Source organism: Salmo salar, chromosome ssa05 (assembly GCF_905237065.1).
Source record: "Salmo salar chromosome ssa05, Ssal_v3.1, whole genome shotgun sequence".
Classification (NCBI taxonomy): domain Eukaryota; kingdom Metazoa; phylum Chordata; class Actinopteri; order Salmoniformes; family Salmonidae; genus Salmo; species Salmo salar.
In genome coordinates this window covers 49,545,889-49,559,241 of record NC_059446.1, presented here as the reverse complement: position 1 = coordinate 49,559,241, position 13,353 = coordinate 49,545,889, and the positions used below count along the sequence as shown (strand labels likewise).

General features: G+C 41.9%; 1 protein-coding gene across 8 annotated transcripts in view; it reads left to right on the top strand.

Annotated features, from left to right (window-relative positions):
- The window catches only part of LOC106605045 (clathrin coat assembly protein AP180), a 67,372-nt gene that overhangs the window by 51,835 nt on the left and 2,184 nt on the right, over positions 1-13,353 (top strand). For 4 of the 8 annotated variants that reach the window (XM_045718311.1, XM_014200286.2, XM_014200288.2 and 1 more), the window contains 13 exons: positions 387-458; positions 1,636-1,869; positions 3,165-3,254; positions 3,719-3,799; positions 6,368-6,511; positions 9,648-9,722; positions 10,071-10,295; positions 11,410-11,607; positions 11,707-11,725; positions 11,878-11,971; positions 12,302-12,379; positions 12,508-12,621; positions 13,059-13,152. In XM_045718311.1, coding sequence (XP_045574267.1) covers positions 387-458; positions 1,636-1,869; positions 3,165-3,254; positions 3,719-3,799; positions 6,368-6,511; positions 9,648-9,722; positions 10,071-10,295; positions 11,410-11,607; positions 11,707-11,725; positions 11,878-11,971; positions 12,302-12,379; positions 12,508-12,621; positions 13,059-13,139 — 1,505 coding nt within the window. In that variant the 3' untranslated portion in view covers positions 13,140-13,152. Of the gene's footprint in view, positions 1-386; positions 459-1,635; positions 1,870-3,164; positions 3,800-6,367; positions 6,512-9,647; positions 9,723-10,070; positions 10,296-11,409; positions 11,608-11,706; positions 11,726-11,877; positions 11,972-12,301; positions 12,380-12,507; positions 12,622-13,058; positions 13,153-13,353 lie in introns of those variants that run through there. The other 4 variants (XM_014200289.2, XM_045718313.1, XM_045718312.1 and 1 more) reach the window with 4 other exon arrangements.

Here is a 13,353-nt window from a genome sequence, read left to right as displayed (position 1 = left end):
CTCTGTCAAATAGAGATGTTGCTTTGCCCATCGCTGAGCATGGCATTTCCTGTCACACAGTACAAGCTTATGATAGCATCATGTTATCTCTTCACTTTCCCAGCGTGCACAAACATTGTGCACACTGAATGCAGCTTTATGAAGCCGGGAAAGTACAGGCCCAATTCATATGATACTAATAAGATCAGCAATTTCAGCAATACATCTTGTATTCTCTGTTTTCTCCTAATGCTGATCGCTCATCTTTCTGTTTCTCTCATTCTCTCTATTCTCCTGCTCTTTATTTACCTCCTCATCTCTCTTTCTCCTGCCTCCCCCTGTTTTTCTCTGGGTGTTGCATTGTGGTTTGTGTCCACTCTTCCATCCTCTCATGTCCGGTACCCCAGACGCGTTTGCACCCTCCCCAGGTGACGGCCCGCCCAGCAGGGCGCCTGCTGCTGATGCATGTGCCGGATCTGGTGGGTGATAACACTGCTCTGTGTGTGTGTGTGTGTGTGTGTGTGTGTGTGTGTGTGTGTGTGTGTGTGTGTGTGTGTGTGTGTGTGTGTGTGTGTGTGTGTGTGTGTGTGTGTGTGTGTGTGTGTGTGTAAGTGAGCATATGCTTGTACGTGTGTGCACCCTTCCAACACACGTGTGTTTGTGCAAGAGTGTGTGTGTGTGAGATCCCAAAGCTTGGGTAGCTCCAAGCTGCTTCTGCTACCATATGGGACAGTAGTAAATCATCTGAAACATTGCATTGGGGCCTACCGTCCTGACCCTAACCCCACTATTGGGGGCTCAAGCCTCGGCCCCCCTCTCTACCCCTCCGCCACTCAGCCCTGCTTCAGAACACTCCCCCTGCGTCTCTCAGCTCGTAATATTCACCTGGTGATGAATACTCGAGTAAAACACAGTTGTATAATTTTTGCCCAAATCCTACAATTGTTTATATTTCATATAAATGATGCCACTTACTAATCATACCAACTGACCATCTCTATTTACCCTGTTTTGTTTCTCTCTTTGGCCTGAATGTGTAAGTATTAATCGACTACTGGGACTGTAGAAGTCCAACAGTACAGTGTTTGTAATTCACATGGCTCCATTACTGTGTGTGTATGGAGCTTTGGTCTAGTAGGACAGTTTTATGTTGAATTATGCACATTTCTCTACATTAACTTAATTCTGCGCCTTTATCATGTATTTGGATTCTATGTAGACAGAGCTTATCAGTGTGGAAGCAGATTCATGCCAACATTGTATTAATTGTATATGTTTTGGTATGATTCTGCTTCCATGTGTATGTACTAGTTCTAATGTAACCACTAGACATCGTCCTCTGTGGCCTGTCTTTGTAACCACAGTATTTACCAAAACCAGCTGTAGCCCATTTCTTTTAATGAGTCTGAGTGTTAGACAATGAGTATTCTAACCTGTGGCTGTAGTATAAAGTTAATGGTATCTTTTCTTTACTTCCCACTAACCCTCATTATGGAAGCTCCTCTAGACTCCCAATAATACGTATTTTACAGTGTTTGTTGTTTTAACAAACTCTCAACTCCCCCTACTCTCTTCCCATCCTCCCTTTTCTGGTCATATCCCTTAAACCCCCTAACCCCCATCCTCCTTCCTCCCAATTCCTCCCCCCTCCTGAAGACCCCTTCGCTCCATCGGAGGGGAGTGCGAACATGGCCCCAGAGATGGACCTCTTTGCTATGAAGTTCGATAACACACTGGCTGCCCCAGAAGCAGCCAGCCCCACCTCTAGCGCAGTGCCGATCATTGTCGCCCCCACCGAGCCCCCTGCTGCCGCCCCCGCTCCCTCCACTACCACCACTGACTCTGCAGCTGCCCCCGCCCCTGCCGTCCCCACTCTAGACCTCTTTGGTGGTAAAGTGCACATTCTACTTCGCACACTGCATTGCTCTGCACTATGACAATGATGATGATAATGACGATGATACAGTAACTTCCCTACATTTTTGTAATTATGGCTATGTTTTTTTATGTTATTATTCATTTGATTTAAGTCATAGGCATTGAGTGAATCACACATTTTGACCACCCTTTGCAAATTACAAATTAAATGGTAATGAGGATGGGTACAGTATATGGATCTATCAAATTATGGTTATTCTCTGCATCATTCCTGTGCAGACTAGGAGTAAATACACAGATCTCAAAACTGGATGCCTTCTAATGGTATACTACAACTATTGAAACTAACTGCAACACTTTACTTAAAACCAGCAAATATGCTGTTATCGTGTATTGTAAGATGTCATGAGCATGTATGACTATGAGCCCCTTATAATGTCTTATAATCATTTCATAATGATCGTGACTAAACAGTCAGTTTGAGTCAGTTGAAATATGAGACAAAACATATTATAGGGCTTATTATTAGACATTATAAAGCCTCAGACATGCTTATAACAGGTTTTGAAGTATTATACCTGCAGGCTGTTACAAAACAAACCTTTTCAGTTGTCAGTAAATCTTTGTGACGCCATTAGTTGTATTGGCTTCCAGAGGCATTGATTAAGTAATCTGTCAGCACCAGATATTGGCCTGTCAACTGTTTGCATTCATAGGGGTGGCTCAACATGTTGTGATTTCAACCCAACCTCTACCGTGAACCATTATAGTCAGTCAAAGCTAGAGGGAAGTGAGCAGAGTTGTGTTTAGTAGGGAGAATTTTTTTTGAAAAGGAGTGAAACGCGGAGGTATTACCTGAACGTGTTAAATAAGAAAACATATTTTCATTTTCTGTTGCAAAAGTGTTTGATACGGTGTGCCTTACTGAACTCGACCTAGTTGTTATGGACACTCTAACTGCAGTGTGCCTGCATGACAACCTTTGCTTTCTTCGCCTCCAACTTCTGACCAAGGTTGTAGATATCAACACCCTTCATTTGAGCAAATCTTAATTTTATCTTTCACCTGATTTTAGTCAATATTTTCCTTTGTTTAAATAAATAGTTTGCAATTATGTTTTTAAATAAAGAGTAATCAGTAACACTTTGTAACAACTTTCATGAATAAGCACTTGTAAAGTGTTGCGCTACTTTAGATGTCCTCTTTTAAACATTTTTTTGTTGTTGTTGTTGCTTTTCTCCCTTATCCCTCTTAACTCGTGCTGTATAGATTGTAAACTGAATGTAACTGTGTGTCCTTGTTTATAGATTCTATGTTTGATTCTATTCCTGAGAAAAGCCCTACCGCAGAAAAAGCTGATGCTGCTGTCACTCCTAGCGTAGACCTATTTGGGGCAGGTACAGGATGTGGATTGCTTTCTTTTTTTGGAACCTCTTCTTCATCTCTTCTGTCCTTCCTCCTCAGCCATCTGTTTTACCACACGTCTTGGTTTGTCCCCATAGTGGTATGCGACTTGTGCATGCACCCAATCCAGGGTTGGGTCAATTTGAATTGAAGTCAGTCAATTCAGGAAGTGATTTGAATTGAACATTCAAAATTGGTAAATTATTTGAAACAAGTAGCTTCTTCTTTTCAGTTTACTGACAAGTAATTTAATTTATTTTCAATTATTAAATCGTAATTTCATTTTACTTCCTGTATTGACTGACTTCAAATTAATCCCAACCCTGGACCCACTGGCTTAATAACAGTAACTCCTACCACTGCTTTCACTCTCTCTGTTATGCTAATGCTCCTCTGTGCTCTTCTACTTCACTCTTCCTACTTCCTCTACATTCTTCTTCGGGTGTTTCCCTGGAAGATCTCCCTACTATCTCTCGCGGGCCCTCTCCTTTGCCTCCCGAGGCCAATGCTGATGAAGACCTCTTGTCTGGTGTGACTGGTGAGTTACACTATCTGCTCACTCTTAGCTGACCTCAATTCATGATCACCTATGGGTCTACATCCTGTATCTCCAACTCTGCCTGCATGACTACAGCATACAGTAGTACAAGTTTGGTAATGCACTTCTCTGTCAGCCTGTCAATCAATGTATTTCTTCAGGAAGTGACTGGAACTTTGTCTTTTTGTGATCAGAAGAAACAGAATATTTTTTTTGGCCTGTACCAGGAATTTGACGTGGGGAAGTGGTGCTGCCACAATAAACAGACAGAATATATAGACAAAGAATTTACACAAATCCACATACCATTATGTACAGTGTAAACAACAAAAACCAAACAATGATGTGTAGTAAGGATGCATAAACATATTTACTGTAGATGATACAGTTGAAGTCGGAAGTTTACATACATTTTATCCAAAATACATTTAATCTCAGTTTTTCACTATTCCTGACATTTAATCCTAGTAAAAATCCCCTGTCTTAGTTCAGTTAGGATCACCACTTTATTTAAAAAATGTGAAATGTTAGAATAATAGTAGAGAGAATGATTTATTTCAGCTTTTATTTCCAGTGGGTCAGAAGTTTACATACACTCAATTAGTATTTGGCAGCATTGCCTTTAAATTGTTTAACTTGGGTCAAACGTTTCAGGTAGCCTTCCACAAGCTTCCCACAGTAAGTTGGGTGAATTTTGGCTCATTCCTCCAGACAGAGCTGGTGTAACTGAGTCAGGTTTGTATGCCTCCTTGCTCGCACAAGCTTTTTCAGTTCTGCCCATACATTTTCTATAGGACGAGGACAGGGCTTTGTGATGGCCACTCCAATACCTTGACTTTGTGTCCTTAGGCCATTTTGCCACAACTTTGGAAGTATGTTTGGGGTCATTGTCCATTTGGAAGACCCATTTGCGACCAAGCTTTAACTTCCTGACTGATGTCTTGAGATGTTGCTTCAATAAATCCAGATAATTTTCCTACCTCATGATGCCATCTATTTTGTGAAGTGTACCAGTCCCTCCTGCAGCAAAGCACCCCCACAACATGATGCTGCCACCCCCGTGCTTCACGGTTAGGATGGTGTTCTTTGGCTTGCAATCCTCCCCCTTTTTCCTCCAAACATAATGATGGTCATTATGGCCAAACAGTTCTATTTTTATTTCATCAGACCAGAGGACATTTCTTCAAAAAGTCCAATCTTTGTCCCCATGTGCAGTTGCAAACTGTAGTCAGACTTTTTTTATGGCGGTTTTGGAGCAGTGGCTTCTTTCTTGCTGAGTGGCCTTTCAGGTTATGTGGATATAGGACTCGTTTTATTGTGGATATAGATACTTTTGTACCTGTTTCCTCCAGCATCTTCAACAAGGTCCTTTGCCGTTGGTCTGGGATTGATTTGCACTTTTCGCACCAAAGTACGTTCATCTCTAGGAGACAGAACGCGTCTCCTTCCTGAGCGGTATGACGGCTGCGTGGTCCCATGGTGTTTATACTTGCGTACTATTGTTTGTACAGATGAAAGTGGTACCTTAAGGCATTTGGAAATTTCTCCCAAGAATGAACCAGACTTGTGGAGGTCTACAATTCTTTTTCTGAGGTCTTGGCTGATTTCTTTTGATTTTCCCATGATGTCAAGCAAAGAGGCGCTGAGTTTGAAGGTAGGCTTTGAAATACATCCACAGGTACACCTCCAATTGACTCAAATGCTGTCAATTAGCCTATCAGAAGCTTCTAAAGCCAGAACATCATTTTCTGGAATTTTCCAAGCGGTTTAAAGGCACAGTCAACTTAGTGTATGTAAACTTCTGACCCACTGGAATTGTGATACAGTGAATTATCAGTGAAATAATCTGTCTGTAAACAATTGTCGGAAAAATTACTTGTGTCATGCACAAAGTAGATGTCTTAACTGACTTGCCAAAACTATAGTTTGTTAACAAGAAATTTGTGGAGCGGTTGAAAAACAAGTTTTAATGACTCCAACCTAAGTGTATGTAAACTTCCGACTTCAACTGTATATATAGTACCACTCAAAAGTATGGACACACCTACTCATTCAAGTTTTTTTTTTACTATTTTCTACATTGTAGAATAGTAGTGAAGACATCAAACTATGAAATAACACATATGGAATCATGTAGTAACCAAAAAAGTGTTATATATATATATGTTAAATATATCAATTTTATATTTAAGATTCTTCAAAGTAGCCAGCCTTTGCCTTGATGACAGCTTTGTACACTCTTGGCAAAGCATGCCATTCCATGAGCACAGCATATATTTTTCAACTCAAATCAATGAGCCCAATCAGTCCTCCGTGACAACAAAATCTATAATCAAAAGACCAAGTCCATATTATTGCAATAATAGCTCAAATAAGCAAAGAGAAACGACCGTCCATCATGTGTTATTTCCTAGTTTTGATGTCTTCACAATTATTCTACAATGTAGAAAATAGTAAAAATAAAGAAAAACCCTTGAATGAGTAGGTGTTTCCATACTTTTGACTGGTACTCTATATAATGACGTTTTTTCAAATTGTGGTGCAATACTCTCCTCTCTCATTCTGTAGATGCATTCTCTGCTATGGCTCCAGCACCAGCAGTGGCGCCAACTCCAGCTCAAGCCCCGGCACCAGCTCCAGCTCCTGCCCCTGCAACGGTCTCTCCTCCCAAACCTGAGCCCTCTGCACCTGCACCTGTCATTGATCTGCTGGGTGCGTACTGTACCACGAAATCCACCACTTCCTGTACACCTTCATGGGTTGATTTGACTCATGCTGAGTAACATCTGACCTTTTCCATACTCTGTTCATCTATTTTGTGTACTTTGTTTACAGTGATTTTTTTATTGCCATTTCTCCATTGTTAAATGTAGCTATTAGGTGTGAAGGATATTTGTATATGGAGAGCTTTTCATGTGTAAGAATCTTCGTAGCCAGGGTAATAGACCCCTGATAAGTCTAGGTCTAGGAGAGAGATAGTGTCATATGTTTGGTGGCAGTATATCCCAGAGGTTTTCTTCTGCAACTGCTTTTGGATTATGTAGCCAATGTAGCATTGCTTTTTAGTTGGCTGTGAATGCGTTAGTAGCAGCCATTGTGTAGAGACGTCACCCGCCCTGAAACCTACAAATACTGTCGCCCGCACCAAGAAACACCTTTGGATTTTCTGGGTCAGTGGTATTAAGGCTTCTTGAGTTGCGATGTTTTGGTGTGCAGAGAGTTTTGAGTTCATACACAGGTTGGGACAGAAATTCTACCCTCTCGCAATTGCATGGTACTTAGAGGTGTGTGTGTGCTTGCGTGCATGCGTGCACGTGCGTGTGTTTACTGCAGGGTTGGGGAGTAACGGATTACATGTAATCCGTTAAATGTAAGGGATTACAAAAATGGTAACTGTAATCCGTTACGTTACCAGCTAAAATATTGTAATCAGATTACCAATACTTTTGAAAAACTAAATGATTTCTTCGAGGATGACTTTTAAAATCTTTGACACTTCTCTGTTTTCTCAATGACATTCAAATCAGCATTGAAAAAAGGCTCAAGTTTACATTTGTTCCAGCTGAGCGAGTCTGATCACAAATCAGAGACCACTATGATGACATAGAAAATGTGTTCGATGGATCGCGGGAAAAGAGCAGGAATAGGCTTTTGTAGGCTACAGTCCAAGCTAAATATTCCAATGGTGAGACTGCTGTCGGCACCCGAAAGATTATCCAACTTGAATAAACGCTTGGAGGTAAGGATGACAGTAGTGGTGTAGTCTACGGCGATACGGATATCACTTATTATTGATGTCTACATAGCGCATTGATGTGAATCACACTGCTGCTCTCTCATTTAGCTAATTGCGCGTTACGGATTGTGGTTGTTGTGGATGGCTGTTCATAAATCTAAATGAGTGCAGCATTTATTTTTCAACTCGAATTTATGCTCGGGTAAAACAATTAGGCTAATCTATACTTCCATATTTCCAAGTCCTATTCTTGACGATCAAGGGGTATAACTGGAATTATAACTGGAATGACTGGAATTCTGATATACTTAGATTTTTAATGTAAAGATATAATTTAATTGTATTATTATATGTAGTAGAAAGCAATGGGTTAGAAGAAGCCCCCATAAAGTAAAACGTAACATCCATATACGACCAGCTATGTAATGCCTCTTAAAACCTCTTGGGGCTATGTGGGACGCTAGCGTGCCACCCGTGGTGCACCCTATCAACAGCAGGTGCATTTCAAGAGCGGCAAATTTGAAACCAAATAAATGTCAAAATTCAAATTTTTCAAACATACAACTATCTTACACCCTTTGAAAGATAAACATCTCCTTAATCTAACCACGTTGTCCGATTTCAAAAAGGTTTTACGGCGAAAGCATAAAGTTAGATTATGTTAGGAGAGTACATTGACAATAGCTGTGTGTAATGTTTTGTCAATTCAAAGACAGGGTCACCAAAACCATAAAACCAGCTAAAATGATGCACTAACCTTTTACAATCTCCATCAGATGACACTCCTAGGACATTATGTTAGACAATGCATGCATTTTTAGTTCTATCAAGTTCACATTTATATCCAAAAACAGCGTTTTACTATGGCATTGATGTTGAGGAAATCGTTTCCCTCCAATAACCGGCAGTCAAGTCAGCACCACAAATTAAATAATAAAAATTAGAAAACATTGGTAAAATATTATATTGTCATTTAAAGAATTATAGATTTACATCTCTTGAACGCAATCAACTTGCCAGATTTAAAAATAACCTTACTGGGAAATCACACTTTGCAATAATCTGAGCACTGCGCCCAGAAAAATATGCTTTGCTATACAGACAAACGGCCATGTTGGAGAGATCTAAAATCGAAAATACTATGTAAATAATCCATTACCCTTGATTCTCTTCATCAGATGTCACTTCCCGGAATCCCAGGTCCATAACGAATGTAGTTTTGTTCAAAAAAGCTCATCATTTATATCCAAAAAGATCCGTGTTGTTAGCACATGATCTAAGCCAGCCGGACTTCTCGTCATGAACGAGGGGAAAAAATATATTTACGTTCGTTCAAACATGTCAAACGTTGTATAGCATAAATCATTAGGGCCTTTTTTAACCAGAACATGAATAATATTCAAGGTGGACGAATGCATTCTCTTTTAAAACGTTTTGGAACGAGGGTACCCAACATGACCTCGCGCGCCAGAGTCTAATCGGCCATCACCGTTCCAAGGCTCTTGTTCCTCATAGTAGAAGATTCAAAACACTTTGTAAAGGCTGGTGACATCTAGTGGAAGCAATAGGAAGTGCCAAAACATTAATCAGCCCCTGTGTGTTTCAATGGCATAGGCTTAAAGGTAATTCAACACATCAGGTATCCACTTCCTGTCAGAAAATGTCTCAGGGTTTTGCCTGCCAAATGAGTTCTGTTATACTCACAGACACCATTCAAACAGTTTTAGAAACTTTAGGGTGTTTTCTATCCATATATAATAAGTATATGCATATTCTAGTTACTGGGTAGGATTAGTAACCAGATTAAATCGGGTACGTTTTTTTATCCAGCCGTGAAAATACTGCCCCCTAGCCCCAACAGGTTAAGGGGAAAGTAATCTAAAAGTAACGGAATGTAATCAGATTACATTACTGAGTTTGGGTAATCCAAACGTTACATTACTCATTACAATTTTGGACAGGTAACTAGTAACGGATTACATTTAGAAAGTAACCTACCCAACCCTGGTTTACTGCCTGTTTGCCTCCTCCTCCCTTCCTGGCTCATGGCTAACTAACTCTTCTTTACCCTCATGCTGCGTTCCGGATGGCTGGCTGGCTGTCGCTCTATAGACACATTCAGTAGTCCTGCTCTGTTGGACGCAACGCCCGCTGCCCCCGGGGAACCAGGAGAGGATCTGTTGGGTGGTACGCACGCACACACACACACACACACACACACACACACACTTTAGCTTTAACCCAGTTGTAACACACCACAATCAATGTCCCGGTGAGCAGCTAATTAGTCGAATAAAGTGAGCTGGATTAGGGTTGAAGTAAAAGCCTGCAGGACTGTAGTTCTCCAGGAGAAGGGTTGGGAGCCCCTGCTCTAAGACATCCATCTGCCGTTTGTGATTCATACTGCATGTACAGTATGTTAATATTGAATACCATGACACAATGTAACTTAAATCAATGGAATTGTAATCAATGGAAATGAAAATCATTATCATCGTATATTATACTCTCATTCAAATGGTTCCCCACTTCCAGGACTGATGTCTCCTAGCCTGGCTCCCACGGCAGCGGCTGCTTCTTTGGCCCCCGCTTTGGCCCCGGCCCTCGCTCCTACCCTGGCTCCTGTCTCAGCCCAGAATGACTTGCTGGAGGGTGGCTTCGACACCTTCGGCTCCCTACCCCCACTAATGCCCGCCACACCAGCAGCTGCAGACACGGTGCCGGCCGCAGCAGCACCCTCTGGTGGCTTTGATGCATCAGGTAGGGGACACAGTCTGCTACATGAATATATCCTGAGGTGTGTGTGTGTTCTGCATGCATGACTGACGCTGCCACGCTCCACCGCCGCTGTCCCTATTATGTAACGCTGAGGGATCAACGGTCACCACTTCTGACGGTTTAATTCCTCAACAGTGCTTTCTCTCTCTCTCTCTCTCTCTCTCTCTCTCTCTCTCTCTCTCTCTCTCTCTCTCTCTCTCTGTCTCTCTCACTCTCACTCACTCACTCTCACTCTCTCTTGTCTCACATGCGCACATGCCAATACTTACTACTGTGCTACCCATCCTATTTCAACTCCTTCTTTCTCTATATGTTGGTCTCCCTCTACCTCCCCCCGTCCTCGCGTTCTCTGTGTTCTCTCTCTCTGTCACATACTACCTTTCCACATTTCTCTCCTCACATCCTTCCTTTGTCCACCCCTTCAATCCCCTCCTCTTGACCCCTCGGCCCTTGTCTCTTTCTGCCATCCCCTCTCTCTCTCTCTGTCACTGCTGGGTCATTGCTTGCTGCTACTGCGTAATTGGTGAGTTCAAAAGCCTTTCTCCCGCTAGTGCTTTGCAGTATTTGCTGTTTTGAGACGTTCCCCATTTTAGGAAATATTCCCCTTTTTGCATGTTTGTCTCACATATGAGACAGTGTAATGTATGTATTACTCCCATTTGTAACATTTGCCAGATTCTACCCTCAATTCAACATAGTGCTCTTTGAAGCTGCGATGCTGGCACTCTGGTGGTCTTCAACCACATTTAAAACACAGTTATAGACTTGAATGTTCAGATGCTGTGGTAGTGAAGGCCTTACAGTGGGTATATATTAATCTCTCGTGGACAACACTACGTAAACATAAAAGGTACCAAATTCCGCAAGATTTTTGTTCTGGGTTAACCGAGATTAGGTGTATATTGTTTCCACCCTGTTGGGTACATGCATTGCACACCAGAGTACTGCACTGAATGGCTATTGTTGTGGTGATGAATTGTATGGTGATGATTTCACATCTGCCCCTCTTTGTGAAGATTAGGGATTATAAAGGTTTTCATCCATGGTGTATGTCACTAACATCTTACTCCCCTTATTTCTACCCTTTCTCTCTAAGTGTTTGGTGGATTAGGGGATTTACTAATGCCAGCCATAACACCCCAGTCCACTGGGGGTAGTGTGGGCAGCACTCTCAGTGGTGGGTTCAGTACCAAGGTGACACCCGCGGTTGGGGGTGGCATGACAGGCGCCACAGCTATTAAACGGCCATCCATTGGGGGCGACTTGGACTCCTCCCTGGCAAACCTGGTTGGAGGTATGTATTGATCACACCTGGACAGTCTTGATGGTTCTGATTACAGTTTTTTTGTCAGTTTAATAATGAGTTCTGAAATGACGTTTTCTTCTCTTGCAGATCTGGGGATTCAGAAAAAGTACGTACGGAATGTCTCTGTGTGTGCATGTGCGTGTTCTCCTTTTCCTTGTGTGCTTCCTAAATAACAATCAAAGTCAAAAGGTATCTAGTGTATTCCCAAACCTTCCAGCTAGCTGATGACGACTTTGGTGTCATGTGTGTCTCATATAGGGACCATCAGTGGAATGAGAAGAAGCTGACAGGAGGATCAAACTGGACCCCCCAGGTAGCCCCTCCCAGCTGGGGCGCTCCTGGATCTATGATGGTAAAAGCCTCCACAAGCCTCCCAATATTAGCAAAGAACCGTTATTGGGACATTTAAAATTGAAATCAAATCAAAGTTTATTGGTCATGTGCACAGGATACAGGTTGTAAATTGTACAGTGAAATGCTTACTTGCAAGCTCTCCTCAACAGTACAATACTGTACAAATAAACAGTACAATTTATACAAATGAAAAGTTATAAAAATAGTAATGTTTAGAAATATACACAATAAGAATATACAGGGTATATATAAGGATTGTTCAGGAATGGAAATTATGTTCTATGTCATAGAGCTGTGAACTGTTTATGTCTTGACTTCCTGTTTCTAGGGTGGCTCCGCCCCTGGAGCCTCCGGTGCCCCTGGAGCCATCCCTCCGCCCATGGGAGCACATCCTGGCTTTGGCATGGTGAGATCCTGGACTGGATGCCCAGAAACCAATATGGACCGCTATACTTATAAATGAGCTCAGTGTTCTTATTCAAGACAGGATGTAGTTATTGGTCAATTCCATTAACCCCTTCCATCTCTGTCCAGGCCTCAGCAGCTGGATCTGGAGTTCCCATGATGCCTCCCATGATGATGGGCCAGCCAATGATGGGTCAACCCATGAGACCACCCCTGCCAGGAGCTGCAGCACCAGGGGCACCGGTAACACACATGGATGCACACACACACACGCACACAGATACACACTCACATTCATTCTCAGATACATTTTTTTCCACACCCTCAAACACATACAGTACACAGTAGAGTGCACATAAGTATACAGAATCACCTGTTACTCCTTCAGTTATAAACTTATTTAAAGGGGAAATATACTCATATACTAATATACTCATATATTAGTCCACTTTTGATGCAGTCCCATAAAATGATGCATGTCAACATTCATGTTTTTAAGATATATTGCTTTTAGTCTCCTGATGACCAAAATCAAAGTGCAAAACATCATCATAAGACTTTTCTACAAAGTAAACACAGGCTTTCTATTAGGAAAGCTATGAGGCTTGTATGTGCAAAATAAATATATTTTAAAGGCAATGTTTTTGAAGTGGTACTCAATTAGTTGTTCTGTTTTGCAGCTGTCTCCAGGACCTGCTGCCACCCAGAGCAAAAAGCCCAAGGACCCACTGGCAGACCTCAACCTCAAGGACTTAATGTAATCTCCCAGCCCAGGTGTGTGTTCAGCACTTTCAGCTGTCATCTTGGTGTGATGCTAGTCTTGCCTGGTCTCAGATCTGTTTGTGTGGTTTTGGCAACTTATGTTCATTGTCATGCCAATGACTATAGGAGTTGGTTATACAACACAAAGAGATCTGGGACCAGGCTAATGCTAGTCATGTGTCAGTGGTCAAACTTAGGGTATGTTTTTCTCCT